General features: G+C 53.7%; 2 protein-coding genes and 1 long non-coding RNA gene across 8 annotated transcripts; 1 reads left to right on the forward strand and 2 right to left on the reverse strand.

The window, feature by feature from the left end:
* Positions 1–381: 381 nt before the first annotated feature.
* SYNGR4 (synaptogyrin 4) lies at positions 382–19,399 on the forward strand. 5 transcript variants are annotated; one of them, XM_001113574.5, is made up of 5 exons: positions 382–550; positions 1,576–1,775; positions 9,087–9,324; positions 11,170–11,309; positions 11,644–11,934. In XM_001113574.5, exons 2-5 carry the CDS (start codon positions 1,683–1,685, stop codon positions 11,875–11,877), a joined length of 705 nt encoding a protein of 234 aa, XP_001113574.1. In that variant the 5' UTR covers positions 382–550; positions 1,576–1,682; the 3' UTR covers positions 11,878–11,934.
* Positions 14,618–17,239, reverse strand: LOC144337233 (uncharacterized). The gene is made up of 2 exons (XR_013410034.1): positions 17,105–17,239; positions 14,618–14,803 (listed from the first exon to the last, which is right to left on the reverse strand). It is a non-coding gene; the product is annotated as an uncharacterized LOC144337233 (long non-coding RNA).
* KDELR1 (KDEL endoplasmic reticulum protein retention receptor 1) lies at positions 18,927–27,574 on the reverse strand. 2 transcript variants are annotated; one of them, XM_077976591.1, is made up of 6 exons: positions 27,289–27,574; positions 26,460–26,560; positions 25,875–26,033; positions 24,368–24,434; positions 20,857–21,109; positions 18,927–19,678 (listed from the first exon to the last, which is right to left on the reverse strand). In XM_077976591.1, the coding sequence occupies exons 1-6, from the start codon at positions 27,377–27,379 to the stop codon at positions 19,393–19,395; spliced, it is 957 nt and encodes a 318-aa protein (XP_077832717.1). In that variant the 5' UTR covers positions 27,380–27,574; the 3' UTR covers positions 18,927–19,392.
* Positions 27,575–27,700: the final 126 nt, after the last annotated feature.

Raw genomic sequence — 27,700 nt, forward strand, 5'->3', positions numbered from 1 at the left:
CATGCGTAAAGCCTGTATCAATGCGAGCTGTCCATTTCTCACTGCCACCTCCCTATCTCAACTACGCATGCGCTATCTGCCTGCCTTTCTCCACCACTGGCCTCGTTTGGGCGCAACGCATGCGCCACAGGAGTGTATCCTTGTCAGCTTGCTACAAAGGAAAGGGGCAGAGTGGACGCGAGACTCCCCAGAGGAATGGGGCGGGGCAGGGCTCCCGCGCGCAGTACGCCAACGGCGCGTAGTCCAACGTCCACCGAGGCCACGCCCCCCCTCGTGTCAGCTCCTGAGTAGGCGGAAAGCGGGAGGGGGCGGGACTTGAGCGCAGCCAATCAGCTGTGGAGGAGCGAAAAGGCGGGAAAAAGCGGAACCAAAAGAAGGCGAAGGTGGCGCCAGGGATCAGGAGAGGTGGGCGGGCGAAAGGAAGGGCGGGCCCTCGGGTGACGCAGATTGGCCCTCCAGAGACGGGGCGGCCCCTTCTTAGGCGGTGTCACCCCCAAACCCCAGCACTGCCATTCCAGGTCCTTAAAGGGGAGACCGCGATTCTAAGAAGGTAGCCCAGTGGCGGGGCGTGGCCTCATTCTGAGGTTCCCCACAAATCCGAGGTCCCGACTCCCAGCTTGAGGAAGTGCACTTTCATGAAAATGGAGCTGAATTCGAAAGGGAGGCCCTTATTCTGGGAAATAGCCCCAAATGACACAAGACAGCCTGAAATATGCCCTGAGATACCTGGGTTCTCCACGAAGGGTGCTGTCACCCCCAAACCTGAAAGGGATTCTTTGGGTTCAGACCTCCCAGGGGCTGATCTCAATGGCCGCACCCCCTAGTTCCCAGAAAATCCCACCTGTGTCCTCTCACAGAAGGACCCAGTCCTTCTGCTCCTGGGTCACAAGACGTGGTCCCCAAATATCCCAGCCCTCCCCTGCACTCCACCTCTGGGACCCCTGACAGCCCTCACCCCACAACCCCCTCAGCCCACAGTCCTGACTTCTGGAACCTGAAGCAGCCCCTTCACTTATGTCCCCCCACTCCTGGGACCCCCAGAATCCCCCTAACCCCAGGCCCTCACCTCTCTGGAATCCTCCGTAGACCCCCTTAACCCACACCTCAACCTAGGGGACCCTCAGCGGCTCTCTCACCCTGCACCTCCACCTCTGCGACCCCTGGCAGCCCTCCCCACACAACCCCATTCCTGGGAGCCCCCCAGCACCCACTTCCTATGTCCCCCACTTCAGGGACCCCTAGCAGCCCTCTTACCCCACACAACCCCATTCCTGGGACCCCCCATCACCCCCATCCTGTGCCCCCACTCCTGGGGCCCACAGAAGCCCCCTCACCACACAACCCCATTCCCTGGGACCCACCTGCATCCCCATCCTATGTCCCCACTTCTGGGGCCCCTGACAACCCATTCACCCCACACCCTGACTCCTAAGAGGCTCAGCAGTCGCGTCACCCCACACAACTCCCCTCCAGGGACCCCCCCATCCCCACCCCATGTCCCCCAATCCTGGGGCCTCCAACAGCCCATCCACCCGGTTTCCCTGACTGGCATCCCCCATCTGTGTCATCCCACAGCAGCCAAGCCCAGGGCCAGCCTGAAGCCCCCGGACGGCAGTGCCCAGCAGGCAGCGCCCAGCACTCTGACTCCCACCTCCCAGCGGCCCCAAAGGAGAACAGCTGCCATGCACATCCCCGAAAGCCTCCAGGACCTGGCCAGCAGCGAAGCCGTGCAGTTTCTGAGAAGGCCCAAGACCGTCACGCGGGTCTTCGAGGGGGTGAGGCCCTCCCGTGGCCCGACTATGCCCCTGGGTGACAGGAGCCAGGAGCTCTCAACTCCCAGACAGTGCGGGAGGTGGGAGGGGGGCAGGCAAGGAAGGGGTCAGATGGGGAGACAAGGCAACAGGGAGCAAATGCTGACACCACCTTTTCCTGAGCACCCCACTATGGGCCCGTGCTATTGAGGCACTTACAGACTCTCATAGTAAGGAACAGCCCTCAGAGTAGGTGCTGCAAGTCCCATCTCCGAGATAAGAAAACGGGCTCAGAAAAGTTAAGTAAATTTTTTTTTTCTTCGAAACAGTCTTAATTAGCCAGGCGTAGTGGCACACACCTGTAATCCTAGCTACTGAGGAGGCTGAGGCAGGATCGCTAGAACCCGGGTGGTGGAGGTTGCGGTGAGCGGAGATCGTACTACTGCACTCCAGCCTGGGCAACAGAGCCAGACTCCATCTCAAAAGAAAGAAAGAGAGAGGGAGGGAGGGAGGAAGGGAAGGAGGAAGGAAGGAAGGAAGGGAGGGAGGGAGGAAGGGAGGAAGGAAGGAAGGAGTTTCGCTTTGTCACCCAGGCTGGAGTGCAGTGGCACAATTTCTGCTCACTGCAACTTCCACCTCTTGGGTTCAAGCGATTCTCCTGCCTCAGCCTCCCTAGTAGCTGGGATTACAGGTGTGCACCACTGCGCCTGGCTAATTTTTGTATTTTTAGTTTTGCCATGTTGGCCAGGCTGCTCTCGAACACCCATCTCAGCCTCCCAAAGTGCTGGGATTACAGGTGTCAGCCACCACACCCAGCCTCAGTAAATTTCTTAAATCTGGGATGTCCAATGGGGTAGCCACAACCACATGTGGTTACCTCACGTTGCGCTAATTAAAAGAGTTCATTCTTTAGTCATAGTGGCCACATTTTAGGTGCTCAACAGCCACATGTAGCTGGGGACTCTCAAACAGTACAGGCTGGGTGTGGCGGTTCATGCCTGTAAAGCTAGCACTTTGGGAGGCCGAGGTGGGCAGATCACTTGAGGTCAGGAATTTGAGACCAGCCTGGCCAACATGGCAAAAACCTGTCTCTACTAAAAATACAAAAATCCAGGCATGGTGGCATGAGCCTGTAGTCCCAGTTACGTAGGAGGCTGAGGCTTGAGGATGGCTTGAGCCCATGTGGCGGAGGTTGCACTCCAGCGTCGGTGACAGAGTGAGACCCTGTCTTAAAAAAAAAACAAAACTGTGGCCAGGCGCGGTGGCTCACGCCTGTAATCCTAGCACTTTGGGAGGCTGAGGCAGGCAGATCACGAGGTAGGGAGATCAAGACCATCCTGGCTAACACGGTGAAACCCCGTCTCTACTAAAAATACAAAAAAATTAGCCAGGCATGGTGGCGGGTGCCTATAGTCCCAGCTACTCGGGAGACTGAGGCAGGAGAATGGCATTGACCTGGGAGGTGGAGCTTGCAGTGAGTGGAGATCATGCCACTGCACTCCAGCCTGGGCAACAGAGTGAGATTCTATTTCAAAAAAAAAAAAAAAAAAGTGCAGATATGGGACATTTTCATCATGCCAGAAAGTTCTGTTAGACAGTATTGGCTAAGGTCACTCAGTAAGAGGCAGGGGCAGGATTCAAACTCAGATCTGTGACATACCAGAGCCCATTTATTTTCCACCTCCCAGTTGAGGGAGGAGGAGGAGAGGAACAGGGGCTGGGGCCTCTAGGAAGAGAATAAGGAGTGCAGACCTAAAGTGCCAGATGTTGGGTGGTCACTGTGTGCCAGGCACCACGGCACCGTTCATTTCATCATCCCCACATTCCTAAAGAATCTGGACACCTGAAGTCAAATCCTCATTCAGCGCAGACTTTGCTCTGTGATCTTGAACCAATCACTGCTCATCTCTGGATCTCAGTACATGAAGGGTTAGAGCTGTGGCTCTGACCTTTAACCTGTGCTGCTTCCACCGCTCTGCTTTAACAGAATTGGAAACTAAGGCCTAGGGAGATGATGAGACTTGATCGAGGTCTTGGGAGTAGGTGGGGTTCCCCAGCTCAAACCCAGGGTCTCCCCTAAGTCCTAATCCAGAGTATCTCCTCTCTGCCCCTTCTAGAGCCTGAGGTTGGAGAAGGAACAAACAGGCCTGGAATCCTGGCTCAGCCGCGTGCTGTCCATACAAAGTGACTTACTGCCCAGTTTACCTGGGCCAGGCCTGACATCATTACCAACAGCAGCATCTTTCTTTCTCAAAAGTGCCCCTTTTGTTTGATGGCTTGCGTGGTCACTCTGTGTCTGTGTGACCCTGAGCAAGCTATTTGATTTCTCTGAACATCTCCATACTCTCGTCTGTAAAAAGAGGATCCTAATACTCTACTCCTAGGAAGGACCATTGTGAAAATGAAACAAATTAATGCCTATAAACTGATTAGCGTGGGACAGGCAAGTAGTGATCTTTCCTTAGTGCTTTTTCTTTTTCTTTTTTTTTTTCAGACAGAGCCTTGCTCTGTCACCCAGGCTGGAGTGCAGTGGTGCAATCTCAGCTCACTGCAACCTCCGCCTCCCGGGTTCAAGCAATTCTCGTGCCTCCCGAGTAGCTGGGATTCCCAGCATGCACCACTACGCCTGGCTAATTTTTGTATTCTTAGTAGAGATGGGGTTTCACCATGTTGGCCAGGCTGATCTTGAACTCCTGACCTCAAATGATCCACCCGCCTCGGCCTTCCAAAGTGTTGGGATTACAGGCGTGAGCCGCCGCACCCAGCCTTAAACAGTGATTATTATCAAAACAAACCATTACTCGTGAGTGAGGAGAGGGCCTAGGATGATCGAGATTTGTGTCCATTGTCCTTCCCCAGGGAAAGAGGGGAATCTTGAAAACCACATCCCAGCACCTGATCTTTTGCTGGTGTTAACTTCGCTACTCCTCACCACAACCCTATGACACAGGCATTATGATCCCTGTTTAGCCCAAGGGGAAACTGAGGCTCACAGAGGCTGAGTGACTTGCCCAAGGACATCACCCAGCTAATGAGCAAGGCCAACTCGGATCCACCCACCCATCTGGAAAGCCTCAGAAGACAGGGCGGGTGGCAAGGGAGACGGAAGCCCAGCTGGTGTGGACTGATGCAGGGAAAGGGGAGGAAGAGCCGCCAACCATGCCAGACGTTCTGGTCACGGACTTTGCCTGCCGCCTCCATCCACCCTCCCCACCCCCCCGCCCTCTCCTCCTTCCCCCCTGGTCTGGCTCCTCAGTAGGGAGTCTCTGGGCAGCTGGTACTCTTGTCCTCACTGCCGCCTGCCAGCTGGTGCCTTAACTGATGAATCTTTGCTCCCTCCCTAGGGACAGGCCAGGGAGGGCATGGAAGGAGTTTGGACTGAGGCTTCAGAGGGATAGGGTCCCTCCAGCCCAGATGAGCCCCTGCTCCTCCAATCTCCAGTGCCCCGGGCTCATGTCACAGCCCAGGGTTTTGGGGGTCAGTGGACAGACAGCCCACCCACCTAGATGTCAGGAGGGCTAGATTCCAATCCCCCTTCCACCACTTACTGACCTTGAGAGGACGCCTCCCCTCTCTGGGCAAATCACAAGAACGACCATTTTCCTGAGCCCCTGGTAGACCCAAGCCCCTACCCCGCATTCCTCCTTTCAATAGCATAGAAACAGACCAGGAAACTGAGGCTCCAAGAGATGGGTGATTTGCCCCAGGCCATACAGCTGGCGCAGTCAGACGCGTCTGGCTCTTTCCACTCCACCAAAATGGCTTCGATTTATCACCTGTGAAACAGAAATGAATTAATAACCTCCACCACGTGGGGCCGGTGTGAGGTTCCAGGGAGGTAGCACAGGTAAAATGAATATGGTCTCAAAAATGATCGATGTGCTTTCCCATCCTCGACCTGGCTCTGCCTCAGACCAGCAGGGCCAGACACGCCCTCTCTATAGTCAGTTCTTCTGCTCCAAAATAGGCAGAATCATCTTACAGCCTCCCTCCAAGGGTTGCTGTGCGGATCAAATGAGATGATGGATGTGAATACCCTTGGTTATTGCCGAAGGGCTAGGCAAAAACAGGGAGTCAGGGTGTTGCTGCTGTTGTTCACAGAAGGCAATTAAGGCAAAGGAGAAGGGAGGAGGGACGGAAGCTGAGGAGTTTAGGGGTCAGTTCTTTGCGTCCTCCATCTCCACTCTGAAGGGCAGGGCAAGAGTCGAGACAAAACCAAAGTCATTCACTCTTTCAACATACATTTGCTGAAGTCCAGTCTAGTGCTGGATGCTGGGGATAGGGAGGAGGGGCCCGGCAAGGTGGCTCACACCTGTAATCCCAACACTTTGAGAGGCCAAGGCAGGAGGATTGCTTGAGGCCAGGAGTTTGAGACCTGCTTGTGCAACATAGTGATACCGTCTCTACAAAAAATTAAATATGAGTGAGGCATGGTATTTCACACTTGTAGTCCCAGCTACTCAGGAGGCTGAGGTGGCAGGATCGCTTGAGCCCAGGAGGTCGAGGCAGCAGTGAGCCGTGATCACGCCACTGCACTCCGGCCTGCAAGACACAGTGAGACACTGTCTCAAAAAAAGAAAAAAGAGAGAGAGAGTCCTGTGTGGAGCCTGTCCAGGAAGAGTTCCAGTTCTAACGAAGGGGAGATTTTCTTTTTCTTCTGTGTTGAGACAGGGTCTCACTCTGTTGCCCAGGCTGGAGTGCAGTGGTGCAGTCACAGCTCACTGCACTCCCAACCTCATGGGTTCAAGCGATCCTTCCGTCTTAACCTCCCAAAGCACTGGGATTACAGGCACGAGCCACCACACCAGACCAAAGGGAAGATTTTCAACAGTCTGTTTCCCTTGGCCTACCCACCTTCACCCCCAACCCCTATCGCCAACACTGCCACTTCCAATCAATCACCACGTCCTATTTTACACGCTAAATATTACTGAATTCCCCAGGGCTCTGGCCTCAGCGTTTCTCGCCTGGGCCTCCGCGCCTCCTCTCAGGTGTGTTGGCCTTTTGTCTTGCCTACCTCCAATCCATCAGCCACGTGACCGCAGAGGGCTTCTCTAACCCCAAGGCTGACCTTGGCTGTCCCCTGCACAGAATCCTCCCATTCATAACATTGAATGCTTTCCATGGCTCCCCAAGTCTGGCTCCTGGCCCTGGTGTTCCAGGCCTCTTAGAGCCTGGCTCCCATCCACTTTTCCAGCCTCATCTCACACCAAAACCCTCCAGTGAGTTTCTCTCTTATCTCTGAAGCTGCCCGCTCTGCAGCATCTGGCTCTTCCACATGCTGTCCGCCCTGCCAGGAATGCCCTTCCTCCTCTTGTCTGCCCAAGAAACTCCTTGTTCTTTAAGGTCCAGTTCAGAACTCACCTTAAATCCAGCCCTCAGTCCGGCTTCCGCCTTGACTCTCTCCCTGACCCCAGGCCCCAGCCTCCTCCCCACCGCCCCATCTACACACCAGCTCATCTTTGTCTGGCACAGACCTGCCCTGCTGCATTGTGACCATCTGGGACAAATCACTGGGGATTCAAATTTTCACTGAATTTTGTTGATAGGAGCCCCCCTACTCAAGGCGCGTGGTCCAGCATGAGGTAGGAGAGCAGGCGGTCAAGGGCAGACTCAGGAGCCAGGTTGCTTCGGTTCAAATCCAGGCTCTGACACTGACACTGACCAGCTCACTTTTTTTTTTTTTTTTTGTGACAGGGTGTCACTGTGTCTCACAGCCTGGAGTGCAGTGGCACTATCAGAGCTCACTGCAGCCTTGACTTCCGGGTCTCAAGTGATCCTCCTACCTCAGCCCCGCAAGTACCTGGGACTTCAGGTGCACGCCACCACACTGAGCTCATTTTTTTTTTTTTTTTTAATTTTTTATAGATACTAGGTCTCACTCTGTTGCCTAGGCTGGTCTCCTGAGCTCAAGCGATTCCTCCCACCTTGGCCTCCCAAGTGCTGGGATTACAGATGTGAGCCACCGTGCTTGGCCTTTTGTTTGTTTGTTTGGTTCGAGACAAAGTCTTGCTCTCTCACCTCAGCTGGAGTGCAGTGGCATGATCATGGCTCACTGCAGCCTCAACCTCCTGGGCTCAAGTGATCCTCCTGCCTCAGCCTCCCAAGTAGCTGGGACTACAGGTATGCACCACCACCCCCAGCAATTTTTGTTTTTAATATTTTTGTAGAGACTGGGTCTCACTCTGATGCCCAGGCTGGTCTCGAACTCCTGGCCTGACACAATCCTCCCACCTCAGCCTCCCAAAGTGCTTGAATTACAGGCATGAGCCACCTCGCCCAGCCAGCTAATTGGGTTCAGCCAATTCCTTATCCTCTCTGTGCCTCAGTTCCATTATCTGAAACACATGGCTGTGAGTCGTGCCCGCATCCTAGGGTGGCTGTAAGGATGACCTGGGTGAGGCTTTGTAGACTGTTTCTGTGGTTTGTTTAGCAAATACACATAGAAGACAGGCATGGACGCAGACTGTGCACCATGCACAGACAAGAGGGACAGGGTTACCAGATCAGTGTCGTTATTTGTCTAAAACAAAATCCCGAAGCCATAAAACAAGGCAAAATGTTAATATGTGTTAGTTTGGCCAGTCGACACTGGGCGTTTATGTTTCTCTTCGTATTTTTCTGTATGCTTGGACGATTTTGCAAATTGAACCTAAGAAATGAATAGGAATTAGTGAGGCCAGGAGGGAGGAGACAGAAGTCGCAGAGGGAAGGGCTCTAAGTGCCTCCTCTCATTTAGTCCTCAGAACCACCCCAGAGGGAAGAGCTGAGAGGCAGAGAGAATAATCACGACTGCAAACACTGATTCAGCTCTTCCCATGTCCCGGGCACCGGGCCAAGCATTTTATACGGGTACCTGGGTTTGGTGGCAGAAGGAGAGTGTGGAGGAGGCAGGGGTGAGTGGGGAGAGATGAAACTGGAAGAGTGAGGGGAGCGGAGATTCTGCAGGGCCTCCAAGGCCAGGCTTCAGGGCTGGGACTCAGTCTTGAGGCACTGGGGAGCCATGAGGGACTGTGGGCAGGGAGGGGCAGGGTGTGGAAAGACTCCTCTGGGGCCGTGGTGGGGATGGGCTGAGGTGGGGGAGACTGGAGGTGGGAGGAGGCTGGGAGGAGGCTGGGGCAAGGGCCAAGGAGAGCGGACGAGGCCTGAGCCAGGATGCAGCAGAGGGGACGAGGGGCAGGAAGCTGAGGGCTGTGACACTATGACAATGACAAGGAGGGAGGGGCCCAGACGGACCAGTGACTGGGGGTACAGAAAGATCGACAGCACCAGGGAGGAAGGAGGAGCAACTTCAGGGAGAGACTGAGCTCCTCTCTGGCCCCTGGGAATCCACAGGTCTTCTCCCTGATTATCTTCTCATCCCTGCTGACCGATGGCTACCAGAACAAGATGGAGTCTCCGCAGCTCCATTGCATTCTCAACAGCAACAATGTGGCCTGCAGCTTTGCCGTGGTAGCTGGCTTCCTGGCCTTCTTCAGCTGCCTGGCCTTCCTCGTCCTGGACACCCAGGAGACCCACATTGCTGACACCCGCTTCAAGACAGCCTTCCAGCTCCTGGACCTCATCCTGGCTGGTAAGCCCCCAGGACCTCCCACCCAGAGCTGCCCCTCCTCCTGCTCACAGCCCTCCTGGCTCCCCAGGGCCTCCCGGGCACAACCCTTCAGCCGGCCTCCACCCTGACCGTCCTCCCAGCAGGAGGCATCTGACCACAAGTGGCCCAGAGCTTCTCACTGCTCCTGACACCTGCTGTCTCCTCCTGGGGAATTATTATTACCCTTTAGACTCTGGGTAAGGGTCACCTCTTCTGACCCCCAGGCAAATTATAGCAGCCTCCCTTCTGCCCTGTATTTTCTTTGCTTCCCTCGTTCACAGAAAATCTTTATTTTTATTATTTTTTGGAGGGGATGGAGTCTCACTCTGTCGCCAGGCTGGAGTGCACTGGCACAGTCTCGGCTCACTGCAACCTCTGCCTCCCGGGTTCAAGCGATTCTTCTGTCTCAGCCTCTCGAGGAGCTGGGATTACAGGCGCATGCCACCATGCCCAGCTAATTTTTTTTGTATTTTAGTAGAGACGGGGTTTCACCGTGTTAGCCAGGATGGTCTCGATCTCCTGACCTCGTGATCTGCCCGCCTCTGCCTCCCAAAGTGCTGGGATTACAGGCTTGAGCTACCACGCCCAGCCAAAGTCTTGCCTCCTAACCACTGCCAAACACTCCCGATGGAGCCTGGCACACATCTAGCACAAAATGTGTGTCCTTCTTTGGGGCCTGACCTCCTTCCTCTCAGTCTATTTGATCTCAACTCCTCCCCACCCTGCCGCTCCTCCTTCCCACTGGGCCACTCCCAGTGACTTAGGGCCAAGGGAGCCCTGGAAGGTCATTCAATCTAGTGCTATGCAGGAGAACTCCCTGTGAGGGTGGAAATGTTCTGGTGCCCGCACTTTCTCATGCAGGAGCCAATTCCCGCCCGTGGCTACTAAGCACTTTAAAATGCAGCCACTGGCGGGACGCGGTGGCTCACTCCTGGAATCCTGGCACTTTGGGAGGCCGCGGCAGGCAGATCACTTGAGGCCAGGAGTTCGAGACCAGCCTGGCCAACAGGCGAAACCCCGTCTCTACTGAAAATACAAAAATTAGCTGGGCAGGGAAGTGAGTGCCTGTAATCCCAGCTACTCGGAAGGCTGAAGCGGGAGAATCGCTTGAATCCGGGAGGCAGAGCTTGTAGTGAGCTGAGATTGCACCATGGCACCCCAGCCTGGGCAACAGAGCCAGACTCTGTCTCAACAACAACAACAACAAAAAGAAATGTGGCCAGTGCAGCTGAGAAACTTTTTTTTTTTTTTTTTTTGAGACAGAGTTGCACTCTGTCGCCCAGGCTGGAGTGCAGTGGCACAATCTCAGTTCACTGTAACCTCCGCCTCCCAGGTTCAAGCGATTCTCCTGCTTCAGCCTCCCGAGTAGCTGGGACTACAGGCGCCCGCCACCATGCCTGGCTAATTTTTCTTTTTTTCAGTAGAGACGGGGTTTCGCCATGTTGCCTGGGCTGGTCTCGAACACCTGGCCTCAAGTGATCCACTTGCCTCAGCTTCCCAAAGTGCTGGGATTACAGGCGTGAGCCACCACGCCCGGCCTAAAATCCTGTGTTAATGAATAGAAATTTAAACAGCTGCATGTGGCCGGCAGCTCCTGTATTAGACAGCGCAACTCTGCTCCAGCAGCTCGCTCTAGGGAAGGCAAGGAGGGATTGGGGAATGACTCCTGGGAGATGTGTCAACACAGAAGCTGATACAAAAAGTATTTTTCAATAACACGTAGAAGGTCGTGCAGCAAGACCGCCAGCCCCATCCTTCCCATGCCTCAGCAGCCCTGCCTGAGCGAGCTTTCCTCCTGCCCCCTCTTCTCTCCCTGTGACACCGCAGTTCTCTGGGCAGTTGTCTGGTTCGTGGGTTTCTGCTTCCTGGCCAACCAGTGGCAGCATTCGCCGCCCAAAGCGTTCCTCCTGGGGAGCAGCAGTGCCCGGGCGGCCATCGCCTTCACCTTCTTCTCCATCCTTGTCTGGGTGAGGACAAGCCCCTCCACCGCCCCTCCCTAGGAGGGGCACCGTCTGCAGGGTGGGGTTGAAAGGGCTAGAACATTCCTGCTCTCACTTAGCTCCCCTGGGAGCCAGGGACGAGGGGGCTCCCCCAGGACTCCGCTGGTCCCTTCCAGGTGCCGCTTTGTCTGAGCAGCCACAGCCCAGCATCAGGGCCTGTGCTTTGGCCCAGGGCTCCTGGACAGTGAGCAGTCCAAACACCGGTACCCTTTGTCTCCTTCCCAGGCCAGTCCCCAGCCCAGTCCCTCTCCTGACCTGCCCAGCCCAAGCCAGCCTTCAGCACGCTGTTTTCTGCCCACAGATATTCCAGGCCTACCTGGCATTCCAGGACCTCCGAAATGATGCTCCAGTCCCTTACAAGCGCTCCCTGGATGAGGGCGGCATGGTGCTGACCACCCTCCCCTCGCCCTCCGCCACCAGCTCTGTGAACATGCCCACCACTGGCCCCAACAGCCTGAGTTATGCCAGCTCTGCCCTGTCCCCTTGTCTGACCGCTCCAAAGGCCCCCCGCCTCGCTATGATGCCTGACAACTAAATATCCTTATCCACATCAATAAAGAGAGAATCCTCCCTCCAGAAGGGTTTCTAAAAACAGCCCTCAGTCCTTATCATGTCTGTTCCACTCTTTTCCCTTGAGTGGCGAGGGTGGGTAAGAATCCCACAAGGTCACCATTGGGGTCTCTGCACTGGGTCACATTTCCATAGCATCCTCTGGAGCCATCATTGGGGCACCACCTTGACAGTGATGGATTGGAAGTGGTGAGAGGAGGGAAGCACTTTTTTTTTTTTTTTTTTTTTTTTTGGGACAGAGTCTCACTGTGTCGCCCAGGCTGGAGTGCAGTGGCACAATCTCAGCTCACTGCAACCTCTGCCTTCCAGGTTCAAGCAATTCTCCTGCCTCAGCCTCCCTAGTAGCTGGCATTACAGGTGCGCACCACCAAGCCTGGCTAATTTTTGTATTTTCAGTAGAGACGGGGTTTTACCATGTTGGTCAGTCTGGTGTCGAACTTCTGACCTTGTGATCCGCCCACCTCGGCTTCCCAAAGTGCTGAGATTACAGGCGTGAGCCACCACGCCTGGCCAGGAAGCACTTTTTTCAGGCCTGTTGCACACTAAGTCCTGTCATTACTCCTTGAGTCCCCACACTGGCCAGGGGAGGGAGGCACAAGGAGCCTCCTCTTACAGTTGAGGAAGCAAAAGTTCAGAGAGAGAAAATGCTTCCGCCTGTGGAGAGAACACCAAAAAGGGCCAACAATGGGACCCAGCCCTGTCACTCAAGCCCAAGCCCTTTCACTCCCCACGGTGACCAAAGACTAAAAACCATGGCGTGTGAGGAGTCGGTGAAGGAACGAGGTGCTGAGTCCGCAAACGAGATTCAAGGGAGACCCTTGTCTTCAAATATTTCAAAGAATATCTTTGGGGAGGAGGGGTTTTTATTCCAGGAGAACCCCAGTGGTAAGCGGGGGACTCAGGCACAGGCCACAAACATTCCGACCTGTAGGAGCCAGGCAGGAAACCCCAGTGGGTGAAGCGCCTATTAAGGGAGTAGTGGGGACAGGGCCACGTCCAGGAGGGGCAGCCTCCAATCAGCGCACATTCAGTAACGGGGCCTGAAGTTTCTTTTCTTTTCTTTTCTTTTCTTTTCTTTCTGAGATGGCATCTTGCTTTGCAGCCCAGACTGGAGTGCAGTGGTACAATCATAGCTCTCTACAGCCTTGACCTCTTGGCATCAAGCAATCCTCCTGCCTCAAGCCCCAAAGTAGCTGGGACTACAGGTGTGTGCCGCCACTCCCAGCTAATTTTTCAATTTTTTGAAGAGATGGGATCTCACTGTTGCCCAGGCTGGTCTTGAACTCCTGGGTTCAAGCAGTCCTCCTGCCTTGGCCTCCCAAAGTGCTGGGATTCTAGGCATGAGCCACCACTTGGCCAGCCTGGGGTTTCTAGAACAGTGCTGTCCACTTGAAATCTGATGTGACACCCAAGGAGAGTTTAAAATAGTCTAGTGGCCACATTGAGAAAAGTAAAACAAGGCTGGATGTGGTGGCTCATGCCTGTAATCCCAGCACTTTGAAAGGCCAAGGTGGGCGGATGACTTGAGGAGGCCAGAAGTTCAAGACCAGCCTGACCAACATGGTGAAACCCCGTCTCTACTAAAACTACAAAAATTAGTCGGGTATGCCTGTAATCCCAGCCACTTGGGAGTCTGAGGCACGAGAATCACTTGAAACCAGGAGGTGGAGGTTGCTGTGAGCCAAGATTACGCCACTGCACTCCAGAACGAGACTCTGTCTCAAAAAAGAAAAAAGTAAAATGAAACAAGTGAAATTAATTTTAATATTTTATTTATGTCAATATATCCAAAATATCATTTCAACATGTAATCAACATAAAAATAATTAGTGAGGCATTTTCCACTCTTTGGTACTAAGTTGTTGAAACCCATTGTGTATTTACACCAATAGCATGCCTCAGTGTGGACTCGCCAGGTTTCAGGGGCTCAACGGTCACACATAACCACTGGCCACCCTACCAGACCGTGCAGCTATAGAAACTCCAGTTTTTCTACGACAATTTGGACATCCATTCTGTGAGAGGGTTTTAAAATGTGAAATCTGCCGGGCGCGGTGGCTCACGCCTGTAATCCCAGCATTTCGGGAGGCCAAGGCGGGTGGATCATGAGGTCAGGAGTTTGAGACCATCCTGGCTAACATGGTGAAACCCCGTCTCTACTAAAAATATAAAAATTCGCCGGGCATGGTGGCGGGCGCCTGTAATCCCAGCTACTCAGGAGGGTGAGGCAGGAGAATCGCTTGAACCCAGGAAGGGAGGTTGCAGTGAGCTGAGATCGCGCCACTGCACTCCAGCCTGGGCGACAGAGTGAGACTCCGTCTCTAAATAAAATAAAATAAAATGTGAAATCAGGCCAGGTGCGGTGACTCACACCTATAATCCCAGCACTTTGGGAGGCCGAGGTGGGTGGATCACAAGGTCAGGAGTTCAAGACCAGCCTGACCAACATGGTGAAACCCCACCTCTACTAAAAATACAAAAATTAACCAAAAAACACAAAAATTAACAAATACAAAATTTACAATTTGTATTTGTAAAAATACGAAAATTAACGACAACCAGCAGGTACCTGTAGTCCCAGCTATTCAGGAGGCTGAGGCAGGAGCATTGCTTGAACCCAGGAGGCGGAGGTTGCAGGGACCCGAGATGGCGCCACTGTACTTCAGCCTGGGTGACAGAGCAAGACTCCATCTCAAAAAAAGAAATTGAAATCGGTGGGCAACAAATACAAAATAAACGTTGGGTAGGCCAAATGAAACACACCGCCCGGGGCCATCGTGGCCTGCAGAGCACTAGTTCACAAAGCGGACGAAAGGATACGAGACGTGGGGAATCAAATTTGGGTTCCATTAGTCCTTTTCTGGAGGCTTCCTGTGTGGCTGGCCCTGTACCTGGAGGTGCAGAAATAACTACGTGAGGCCGGGCGCGGTGGCTCACGCCTGTAATCCCAGCACTCTGGGAGGCCGAGGCAGGCAGATCACGAGGTCAGGAGATCGAGACCATCCTGGCTAACACGGTGAAACCCCGTCTCTACTAAAAATACAAAAACTTAGCCAGGCCTGGTGGCGGGCGCCTGTGGTCCCAGCTACTCGGGAGGCTGAGGCAGGAGAATGGCGTGAACCCGGGAGACGGAGCTTGCAGTGAGCCAAGATCGCGCCACTGCGCTCCAGCCTGGGCGATAGAGCAAGATTCTGTCTCAAAAAAAAAAAAAAAAAAGAAATAACTACGTGGTCCCGCTGGGCGTAGAGAGAAAACAGCAGCAGCGCAGGGAGACAGGAAGTGTTCTGACACGGAAATGAAAGGACTCAGCGCTAGACATCCCTCTGGATAAGCTTGGGTGTGTCACTGGGCCCGAGTTGTACTGGCTATAAAACTAAATAATCAGATTTTTTTTTTTTTTCAAAGACAGGATCTCTGTTGCCCAGGCTGTTCCCACCTCAGCCTCCTGAGTAGCTGGGACCAAAGGTGCAGGCCGCCATGCCCGGTTAGTTTTTTGTTTTTTATTTATTTATTTTTTTTGAGATGGAGTCTCACTCTGTCACCCAGGCTGGAGTGCAATGGCTCAGTCTCGGCTCACCGCAACCTCTGCCTCCCAGGTTCAAGTGATTCGCCTGCCTCAGCCTCCTGAGTAGTTGGGACTACAGGCGCATGCCACCCAGCTAATTTTTGTATTTGTAGTAGAGATGGGGTTTCACTATGTTGGCCAGGCTGATCTCGAATTCCTGACCTCGTGATCCACCCACCTTGGCCTCCCAAAGTGCTGGGATTAGAGGCGTGAGCCACCACGTCCGGCCTCTTTTTTTTGTTTGTTTTAAAGAGGGTGTCTCACTCTTTTGCTCAGGCTGGTCTTGAACTCCTGGGCCCGAATAATTCTCTCACCTCCACTTTCCAAAGTGCTGGGATTACAGGCGTGAGCCACTGCATTCAGCTAAAGAATTGAACCGGATTCAGATGGATGCTTTTCAGACTCTTCAAAGAGATGCCAGCCAGGCACGGTGGCTCATGCCTATAATCCCAGCACTTTGGGAGGCCAAGGCGGGTGGATCACCTCAGGTCAGGAGTTCAAGACCAGCCTGGCCAACATGGTGAAACCCCATCTCTAAAAAATACAAAAATTGGGCTGGGCACAGTGGCTCACACCTGTAATCCCAGTACTTTGGGAGGCCGAGGCAGGTGGATCACTAGGGAAGGAGTTCAAGACCAGCCTGGCCAAGATGATGAAACCCCGTCTCTACTAAAAATACAAAAATTAGCCAGATGTGGTGGTGGGCACCTGTAATCTCAGCTACTTGGGAGGCTGAGGCAGAGAACTGCTTGAATCTGGGAGGCAGAGTTTGCAGTGAGCCAAGATCGCGCCACTGCACTCCAGCCTGGGTGACAGAGCAATACTTTATATTAAAAAAAAAAAAAAGGCCGGGCGCGGTGGCTCAAGCCTGTAATCCCAGCACTTTGGGAGGCCGAGACGGGTGGATCACGAGGTCAGGAGATCAAGACCATCCTGGCTAACATGGTGAAACCCCATCTCTACTAAAAAATACAAAAAACTAGCCGGGCGAGGTGGCGGGTGCCTGTAGTCCCAGCTACACAGGAGGCTGAGGCCGGAGAATGGCGTAAACCCGGGAGGCGGAGCTTGCAGTGAGCTGAGATCCGGCCACTGCACTCCAGCCCGGGCGACAGAGCGAGACTCCGTCTCAAAAAAAAAAAAAAAGAAAATCAGCTGGGCACAGTGGCAGGCACCTGTAGTCCCAGCTACTCGGGAGGCTGAGGCAGGAGAATCGCTTGAGCCTGGGAGGCAGAGGTTGCAGTGAGCTGAGATTGTGCCACTGTACTCCAACCTGGGCCATGAAGCAAGACTCTCTCTCAAAAAAACAAAAAAGCAAAAAAAAAAGAGATGCCTCGGGGCTGGGTGTGGTGGCTCATGCCTGTAATCCCAGCACTCTGGGAGGCTGAGGCTGGAAGACTTGAAGTCAGGAGTGTTTGAGACCAGCCTGACCAACATGGTGAAATCCTGTCTCTACCAAAAAATACAAAAATTAGACCGGGTGCGGTGGCTCACACCCGTAATCCCAGCAACTTTGGGAGGCTGAGCCAGGTGGATCACCTGAGGTTGGGAGTTTAAGACCAGCCTGGCTAACATGGTGAAACCCCGTCTCTAAAAAATACAAAAATTAGCTGTGTGTGGTTGCGGGCACCTGTAGTCACAGCTACTTGGGAGGCTGAGGCAGGAGAATTGCTTGAACCCAGGAGGCGGAGGTTGCAGCGAGGTGAGATCGCATCACCGCAGTCCGGCCTGGGTAACAGAGGAAGATTCTGTCTCAAAAAAAAAAAAAAAAAATTAGCCAGGTTTGATGGTACACGCCTGTAGTCCCAGCTACTCTGGAGGCTGAGGTAGGAAAATCACTTGAACCAGGGAGGCAGAGGTTGCAGTGAGAGAAGATCGTGCCACAGCATTCCAGCCTGGGAGAGTGAGAAAAAAAAAAAAAGAAAAAAAACAGGTGGCTTGGGTTGAGCAGGCAGCAATACAACCCCTTCCCCAGTCAACCCCAGCGAGTGAGCAGCCCTGCTCCTGTTTTCCATATTCGGCTTCCAGGCACAAATCTAAACAGAAGGTCCCTTGACTTAAGAGAAAGAAACAACAACAACAAAAAACACTGAAAAACCACATAGCGTTGGTTAAACACACAAGCTCTAGCATCACAAAGCCCAGGTGCAGAGCCCACCTTTGCCACTCACCCCTCTGAACCTGTTTCCTCATCCACAAACTGCTCCCTCTGTAGGGACGCCGTGAGGGTCGCAGGAGCTCATCCACGCAACACACAGGGCCTGGCCCATTTCAAGAGCTCAGGAAACGCCAGCTCCCGGCCTCCTCAGGCTTCCAGAGCCAGGCTCCAGGGAAGCCGCAGGCAGTTATACAGTTTAGGAAGGTCTTAGAGGACATCTAGGAAGTTTGACCTAGTCAAGGGTCAAAAATCCAAAAGCTAACAACAGCCAGGCAGGTAACATAAGTGAAGAAAGTAGGCCAGGTGTGAGGCCAATCTGGAGAGAGACAAGGAAAATATTTCACTTTCCTCTTAACTTCACAAACAAACAAAAATAACCACATGGCGTCAGCCCAATAATAAATGTAACAAGCCTGCAGCCAAGTCCTGGGGACTGTGGTGAAAAGAGCTGCGTCCCATCCATTCAGATCCAGCCATCTGTTGCCATCCAGAAATGAGGACCCAGCATTGTTAGACTGATGGTTTTTTTTTTTTTTTTTTTCAAGAGAAGCCAGAAATCTAGATTCTAGACTTTAATGTGAAAATCTGGTTTTTAAAGGCTAGCGACCCATTATTTTTTTAAGAAAACAATGCCTCAACAAAAAATGTCAAGTTAGGGTGGGACGGGGGCTGCCCACATGTGGTCCCTGACATACATGCTCTTTTTTTTTGTTTTGTTTTGAGATGGAGTCTCACTCTGTCGCCCAGGCTGGAGTACAGTGGCGCAATCTCGGCTCACTGAAACCTTCACCTCCTGGGTTCAAGCAATTCTCCTGCCTCAGCCTCCTGAGTAGCTGGGACTACAGGTGTGCACCACCACGCCCAGCTAATTGTTTTCGTATTTTTAGTAGAGACAGGGTTTCGCCATGTTGGCCAGGCCGGTGATCCTGACCTCAGGTGATCCACCTGCCTCGGCCTCCCAAAGTGCTGGGATTACAGGCATGAGCCACCACGCCCAGCCAATGCTCCTGAAGGTCCTCTGCAACCCTGAGGGTTTGGAGAACCATCAGACAAGTTCTGTGCCAAGGTAAGAAGACTCTTCAAGATTCTCTCCAAAACTTCTTCCCAGCAGCACCGCAAGGAACTGCACAGCTGAGAGTCTTGGGAGACCCAGTTTCTCCTCTTCCTGCTCCTCCCAGGCCTTGTCGCCTGCAGATGGTCAACAAGGCAAAAGCAGAAGCAGAAAGAAGGGCAGGGGCGAGACCCCACACACGCCAGAGACAGAGCGGCAAGGAGCAGCGAAAGAAAGGTTTCATTTTCTTCTGTTTATTTCAAGAGAACAAAGGATCAACCATCAGTTCTGTACAAAAACATGGTGTGAGAGCCATGGGACCCTCGGCCCAGCCCCCTTCCTGCACTTGAGCCCCGGGCCCCCCTAATTTGCCAAAAAACCATGAGAAGACCAAAAAACTCAAACTCTGGGGGAAAAAATTACTATGAAAAAAAATCAGGGGAGACCTTCCTGGGCCTCCCTTTCTCCCTATCCCCAACCTAGAAATTTAGTGGGGGGTTGCGGTTCATGGCCATGGCAGGAGGTGGGGCAGATGGGTGTCGGCAGATTTAGTGTTTGGCAACCAGTGGGGCTGGGGGTGGGATCTGGGAGGGAGCCGAGGGGCCTGGGGAAGGGAAAAGATCTTGGACCCTGCCCCGGCCCCCAGGACACTCAAAAACACTTTATAAAAATTGGGGCCACAGAGTAGAAGAAAAACGAGTCATCAGAATCAAAAACTAAAGAGTGGAAAGATTTTTTCTTTTTCTTCTCTAAAAGGCAAAAAACTACAAACAGCCCAAGTCCTGAGCTCCCCAAGACCTGGATCCTCCACTGTCCCCCTGAAACCCGGCAGGAGGCGGGATGGGGAGCGCGAGAGGTGGGCTCTTAAAAAAGTCACCCCTGGATGGGAAAGTTCTTCATCTTCTGCCGCCTTCCTCTGCCTCCCGCCGCTGCCGAGGAGAGAGATGGAGAGGACCGGGGCTATGCCGGCAAACTCAACTTCTTCCCCTTTAGGACTGTGAGGAGAGAAAACAGGGAGGACGTTACCGCCGGGGCCCCTGCAGGGAGGGGACAGTCTCCCACAGCCAGAGCAGGGCAGGCACACTAGATGGGCAGGTCCACAGGGAGGGAGGTCCCCAGGACTCACAAATACATTCCTGGTTTCTTTCTTTCCTACCCCTTCTCGCTACTGGCAATTCTCTTTCTTTTTTTGAGACAGCATCCCACTCTATAGCCCAGGCTGGAGTGCGGTGGCATAGTCACAGCTCCCTGCAGCCTTGACCTCCTCAAGCAATTCGCCCACCTCAGCCTCCCAAGGAGCTGGGACCACAGGCATGCACCACCATGCCCAGCTAATTTTTTAATGTTTTATTTGTTGTAGTGACAGGGTCTTGCTATGTTGCTCTGGAACTCCTAGGCTTAAGCACTCTCCCAAAGTGTTGGGATTACAGGCATGAGCCACTGTGCCTGGCCAATTCTCTTTCTATGTATTTTTTTAAGGGTTTTTGTTTTGTTTTGTTTTTCTGAGACAGGGTCTCACTCTGTCACCCAGGCAATCACAGCTCACTGCAGGCTTGAACTTCCCAGACTCAGGGGATCCTCCCACCTCAGCCTCCTGAGTAGCTGGAACCACAGGTGCATGCCACAACACCCAGCTAATTTTTCTATTTTTTTGTAGAGACAGGGACTCGCCATGTTGCCCAGGCTAGTCTCAAACTCCTGGGCTCAAGCCTTCCGCCCGCTGTGGCCTCTCAAAGTGCTGGGTTTATAGGCGTGAACCACCACGCCCGATCGATTATCTCTCTTTACTTGTTCATTCACCATCTCCTCCACCAGAATAAAAGGGAAATGGAGGTCTTTGTCTTTTCTCCTCCTACTGTATCCCCAGAGCCTAGCACCTGGCTGGGGACACAGAAAGTACTCAATACGTTCGTTGAATGAATAAATGAACGAATCTCAGTGGGCTGAGTCCCTGCCCTGCCTGGCCTGCACTCCAAGTGACACGGGGGCTAAGGACAGAGGCTAACGGTCTGCATTCCTAGGAGGATGGTGGGCCTGCAACCCCAGAAACCAGGTGAAGAAACGCTCCCTCCTTTGCATAATACAGGGGTAAGGAGACAGACCCCAGGCTCCAGGGAGGGCAGGAGCCGCAGAAATAGCAGGTTCCCGTCCAGCCGCCCCACATCCCGGCTACCTTTGGTGATATAGAGGTAGAAGAAATCGCAGTAGAGGACTGTCTGGACCAGGCCTGCCACGATGGCGATGAGGTCGAAGAAGCCCTCGAAATGGTAGCGCCAGATCCAGTTGAAGAGATAGAGCGTGCGGTAAACGCCCAGCGCAAACAAGTAGTGGCTGGTGATGGTCTCCGCCTCGCCAGTCTTGCTCACCATGAACAGCTGCGGCAAGATGGCCACCGACTCCAGGTAGATGGAGAAGGTCCAGAGGATCTGCAGAGAGACCAAGGACAGGATGAGGTGGGAGGGGACAGGGCGGGAGAGAAGGCAGAGGACGACATGGCAGTTACAGGTGCTGCGAAGGTGGAGAGAGAAGGTAGGTAGTCCAGGCGCTGCCACGTGCCGCACACAGTTCTGCCTGAGTTACTGGTATCTCTGATTTAATCATCACCATGGCCCGGCGAGGAGATCCTATGATTAGCACACTTATTCTACAGATGAGGAAACTGACACCAGAGAAGGTAAGATACTCGCCCAAGACCATGTAGCCAGCAAGCAGCAGAGCAATGATTCGAACCAAGGATCTGCGGTCCATCCTCATGAACACTTTGCAGTCGAGCCTCTCTGAAAGGCAGGCTGGGCTGGAATCTTGCCTTGGAAATTTCCCTTCCTTTTTCTTCTTTTTGAGATGGAGTCTCACTCTGTCACCCAGGCTAGAGTGCAGTGGAGCGATCTCAGCTCACTGCAACCTCTGCCTCCTGGGTTCAAGTGATTCTCCCGCCTCAGCCTCCTGAGTAGCTGGGATTACAGGCGCCTGCCACCACATCCAGCTAATTTTTGTATTTTCAGTAGAGACAGGGTTTCACCATGTTGGCCAGGCTGGTCTCGAACTCCTGACCTCAGGTGGTCTGCCCGCCTCAGCCTCCTAAAGTGCTGGGATTACAGGCGTGAGCCACCGCGCCCGGCCCACATGCCATTTCTTGCGGCATGTTGCACATGCTGTTCCCGCAGCAGGAAAAGCTCTTCCCCACACTGTCACACATCTGCCTACTCCATATTCACCCAGCCTCAGCTCATCAGTCACCTCCTGAGAGGGACCCTCCCTGGCCATCCTTCCCCCAGGACTGTCACACCATCTTATCTCCTTCCTGGCCACCCGCACCAGCAATTGAGCTCCGTGAAGGCTGGGATCCTACTTCTTGTTCACCCCACGGCCGTAGCACCTAGTACAGTTCTTGAATGAGTGAGGAAATGGGAGCGAGCATCTATAAAGGGGTCCCCATGTGCTCAGCACAGGCCACCATTTAGGGAGCAGTGACAACCATCATTCATGAGCAGGACAGGACATCATGGGACAGGGGAGAAGACATCTGCCAGCCCCCTTTCAGTCCCCAGCTCCCTGAAAGTGCCACCTGGGGTGATGTGTGATCTGCAGACACACTGAAACCTCCCCTCAGAGTGCAAAGCCAGGTGGCAGGTGTGGCTCCTCGGCTGTCTTGGTTAGTGGGAGGAAGGTGGGGGCACCAGGACCTGTTCATAACAACTCCAGCTTTTCTAGCATTTACGACATCCAAGGCACCGCTCCTTAGGGTGTTCACTGGCCTGAGCCTTAACCCCATGAGGTAGGTACTATTGTCATTCCCATTGTACAGATGAGGAAACTGAAGCCCAAGGGATAAGAAACGTGTCCAGATTCCCACTGAGGCAGGTAGAGTCCAGGACCTGCTCCCAGAATCCTGCAGAATCCTCCAGAATCTTCCAGGGAGGCTCTCGTCAAGCCAGGTTAGTTAATGCTGCTGGGACACGAAACCATGAAATTCATGCCCATTCAACTCTTACCCCTGGGGTTGCCCTTAGGGAATAGAGTCATAGCTCAGGCAGAGATAGAAGGTCTGTTGCATTTTTTTTTTTTTTTCCTGAGGCCGAGTTTCGCTCTTGTCACCCAGGCCGGAGTGCAGTGGCGCAATCTTGGCTCACTGCAAACCTCCGCTTCACGGGTTCAAGTGATTCTCCTGCCTTAACCTCCCAAGTGCCTGGAATTACAGGCACTCACCACCACGCCCAGCTAATTTTTGTATTTTTTTTTAGTAGAGACAGGGTTTCACCACATTGGCCGAGCTGGTCTTGAACTCCTCACCTCAAGTGATCCACCCATCTCAGCCTCCCAAAGTGCTGGGATTATAGGCGTGAGCCACTGCACCCAGCCCTATTGCATTTTTATCTATTCCATGATGTCGAATTTTTTATTTTTTTATTTTTTATTTTTTTGAGACAGTGTCTTGCTCTGTCACCCAGGCTGGAATGCAGTGGTGCGATCTCAGCTCACTGCAACCTCTGCTGGCCAGGTTCAAGTGATTCTCCTGCCTCAGCTTCCCGAGTAGCTGAGATTATAGGTGCGTGCCACCACGCCCGGCTAGTTTTTGTATTTTTAGTAGAGATGTGGTTTCAGCATCTTGGCCGGGCTGGTCTTAACTCCTGACCTCGTGATCCATGATCCACCTGTCTCAGCCTCCCAAAGTTCTGGGATTACAGGCATGAGCCGCTGCGCCCAGCCTGTCTGAATTTTTAAAGAATATTTTCCTTAGGCCAGGCATGGCAGCTCACACCTGTAATCCCAGCACTTTGGAAGACTAAGGTAGGCGGATCACTTGAGGCCAGGAGTTCAAGACCACCCTGGTCAACATGGCAAAACCGTCTCTCCTAAAAATACAAAAAAATTTCACCTGGGCATGGTGGCCGCTGCCTGTAATCCCAGCTACTCGGGATGCTGAGGCATGAGACTCTCTTGAACCCGGGAAGCAGAGGTTGCAGTGAGCTAAGATCATGCCACCGCACTCCAGTCTGGGCGACACAGCAAGGCTCAAAAAAAAAAAGAGGCCTGTGTTCTGGTCTGGCCTCCTCCACCTTTAGCAAGCCGCACTACCTCCCTCAGCCTCAGTCAGTCTCCCCATCCTCAAAATGGGTCTAGTAATCCCTAGTCAACAGGACAGTTATGAGCTAAGTCAAGGGCTCGGATAAGTGATTCAAGCAAGGTGATAACAATATATTTGCAAAATCCAGGATTCCCGCCACAGTATGATGCAGCCTCCCTCTGGTATCTCTGACCCATGGGCCAAAGTCACCCTCTGTTGGATTTGTCTGGCCTGTACAGTGCTTTTAGAGCTATATTTTGAAGGCCAGGCACAGTGGCTCATGCCTGTAGTCCTAGCACTTTGGGAAGCCGAGATGGGAGGATGGCTTAAGACCAGGAGTTTGAGACCAGCCTGGTCAACATGGCAAAACCCCATCTCTACTAAAAACACAAAAATTAGCCAAGCACGGTGGCAAGCGTCTATAATCCCAGCTACTCAGGAGGCTGAGGCAGGAGAAACACTTGACTCGGGAGGCGGGAGCTGCAGTAAGCCAAGATCACGCCACTGCACTCCAGCCTGGGCGACAGAGCGAGACTCCGTCTCGAAAAAAGAAAGAAAGCAAGCAAGAAAGCAAGATAGTTTGAATCTGTGGCTAAAATTTTAAAATGCGACATCTTGCCTGAAAACTCCTGAATTATGGCTTCTGTTGAAAAGATCAGCACATCTGGCCACCCAGGCCTATCTTCCTATAAGGCAGGAGTGGGCATAGGTAAGAAAAGGTTGCCCTGAATTTATTATTGCCAGGCCCCAGGACGCAAGAGATCGCAAACTTAGCATTGGTTCTCCCAAAATTCCTCCCAGGAGTTTGTACAGGTTCCAGCAAAAACACCATAGAATAAAAAAATCATAACAGCAAACATTTAAAAGTATGAGAGATGGGACTAAACACTTCAGTCACCGAACACTGACACGGCACTTCCTACCTCACCCCAGACACTGTGCTTTATTCATACCAACCTCTCATTTGAACCCGATGACACAGGAACTGATTATCTCCATTTTACAGATGAGGAAACTGAGGCACAGGGTAGTTATGTGATTTGCCCAGAATCCCATAGCTGCTATGTGGTAGAGGCAGGATCCAAATCTTTACACTCTGATTCTAGAGTCTTTATGTGTTTTGACACCAGGCAATGCTCCAAAATCTCAGTAAATTCTCACAATGACCTGATCACAACTTTACAAATGTGGAAACCGAGGTACAGAGAGGTCAAGTCACATGCCCAGGATCATGCTAATAGAAACTAGCAGATTTGGGGCCAGGCATGGTGGCTCATGCCTGAGGTCAGGAGTTCGAGACCAGCCTGGCCAATATGTTGAAACCCTGTCTCTACTAAAAATACAAAAATTATACTGGCGTGGTGGTGGGCAAATCTGCAATCTCAGCTACTCAGGAGACTGAGGCAGGACAATCACTTGAACCTGGAAGGTGGAGGTTGCAGTGAGCCAGAATCGTGCCACTGCCTCCAGTCTGGGCAACCAAGCGAGGCTGTTTCAGAAAAAAGAAAGAAAGAAAAAAGAAACTAGCAGATTTGGAATTCAAATTCAGGAAGGCTGGGCCAGGTGTGGTGGCTCACACCTATAATCCCAGCACTTTGGGAGGCCAAGAGAGGCAGATTATTTGAGCCCAGGAGTTTGAGACCAGCCTGGTCAACATGCGAAACCCTGTCTCGACTAAAAATACAAAAATTAGCAGAGCATGGTGATGTGCACCTGTCTTCCCAACTACTCGGGAGGCTGAGGCAGGATAATTGCTTGAACCTGGGAGGCGGGGGTTGCAGTGAGCTGAGATCGTGCCACTGCACTTCGGCCTGGGCAACAGAGTGAGACTCTGCCTCCAAAAAAAAAAAAGGATCCCTAAGCCTCAGTTTCCTCATCTGTAAAATGGGGCTGCTGAGAAAGGTAAGTAGGTGAAATGCTTAGGGTAGTGACTTGTGAGACATAGTGAGTCTTGCTGCTGTTGTGTGAATCTCCTCTGACCCCACAGCCCATGCACTGAACTTATGCGTCCTAAAATAAGGCAGTTTGGGCATAGCCTGCAGAAGGAAGCCTGTGAGAGGGTCTCCTGTCACCGCTACTCTGCCACAACCATCCCCCCAAATAAGGAGTCACAGCAAGGCGCCTACCTCCAGAGGGGTGAAGTCATGATTGACCAGGAATGCCAGAATGGCTGTGGGAACGACCAGGAACTCCACTCTGAATGTGTCATGGTTCCCATCGTAAGTGGCTTTGAACTTGCTATAAATCAACCAGACCGTGGTGAAGGAGCAGGCTATGTAGACCACCTGAGGAGGAGGATGATGAGAAGGGGCCTCAACTCACAGGCCAGGGTCTGTGCCCCAGCAGGCTCAGACCCAGGAGTCCAGACCCCTCCCTCAGACCCAGGAGTGCAGGTCCCCAGCCCCTCCTCCCTCAGACACAGGAGTCCAGGCCCCCAGCCCCTCCTCCCTCAGACACAGGAGTGCAGGCCCCCAGCCCCTCCTCCCTCAGACCCAGGAGTGCAGGCCCCCAGCCCCTCCTCCCTCAGACACAGGAGTGCAGGCCCCCAGCCCCTCCTCCCTCAGACCCAGGAGTGCAGGCCCCCAGCCCCTCCTCCCTCAGACCCAGGAGTGCAGGCCCCCAGCCCCTCCTCCCTCAGACTCAGGAGTCTGGGACCCACACCCGGCTCCAGTGCTTCAGTGGGGGCCAGAGGGGTGGGGAGGAGTCTCTACCTTCATACACGTGTTGTAGAGTGAGATGTAGTTGGTGAAGAGGTCCAGATATCGGGCAGTGAACACCACAGCAAACAGGACCTGGCTCTTCCCTGAAATTCCTGTGGTCCAGAGAGAGACAGAGAGAGGGAAAGAGAGAGAGGGAGACAGAGAGAGAGCGAGCAAGAGAGAGAGGAGGCTGGGGGTGGGCTGCATGGGCAATAAACTAAGGCACGGCGCCCGGGACCAGCCTGGAGGCAGCTCTGGAGTGCAGCTGTCCCCGGAGGCCTCCCCAGCCCGCCCCGCCTCATCAGGGCCCTTTCCCACGGCCCACAGCCAGGGGGCAGCCCAGGCCCCCGAAGCTACTCCAGCCCGAGGCTCCGTCCCAGACTAGGCCTCATGGCCACCCCTGACCCCCTCAGGGTCCTCCTTCAGTCCGGACCTGAGGTGGGGCCTAGGGAGGACCTCCCCTGACCTCAGCCCCCCGATCTGGTCACCTTCCTCCCGTTCCCTTCCTGGCCGCCACGGTCCACGTCACCAACTCACAGCCACCTCCCCGCCTGCCATGGTTCCCTGTTCCCGGTCCGTGAACCCTCGGGCTGCCCAGACTGAGGCTGGGGGTGGCTGAATTGGGGGCCTAAAGCCATTCACATCAAACTGTATGCACCCCCGCCAGTCTGGGGAAGGGAGCTGATCCCCTGGAGACCCAGAACCTAGAAGAGAGATCCCCCAGCAAGCAGTGGGGGTGGAACCTGTGCCCCTAGTGCCCCCAAACCCTGCCTGAGTCCTGGGACGCCCCCAACCCCCGCCCTCAATCTCTCTCCTTCGCCAGCCCTGGTGGGCCTCTCACCGGCACACGAGCGGGACTTCCAGATTTTGAGCAGTAGCAAGATGATGGCGAGGAGGTGGGAGAGGTCTCCCAGGAATCGGAAGAGATTCATGGCTGGGGGGCCCTGGCAGGGCTGAGTGGGAGGGAGGCAGGCTGGCGGGGGGCTGCCCCCCGAGGCTGCTGGTCTGAACGGGAGGCTGGGCTGGGGGAAAGGGAGAGGGACCCTAGGTGGGCTCCGCTCCGGGGAGGGGACTCTGGGAGGGGGAGCAAAGGCCGGAGCTGGCGGCGGAGCTGGAGCCGGGAAGAGGGAGGAGAGCGGGAGGGGGAGGAGTCCGGGCCGGGAGGCTCCGCCCCCGAGGGCGGGGCCCGGATCCCCGGCGCCCCCTATCGTCCACCTCCTGCTTTGCCGTAGCGGCGCTAAATGCACCCCCAA

The sequence above is a fragment of the Macaca mulatta genome, chromosome 19 (assembly GCF_049350105.2).
Source record: "Macaca mulatta isolate MMU2019108-1 chromosome 19, T2T-MMU8v2.0, whole genome shotgun sequence".
In the NCBI taxonomy this organism is placed as follows: domain Eukaryota; kingdom Metazoa; phylum Chordata; class Mammalia; order Primates; family Cercopithecidae; genus Macaca; species Macaca mulatta.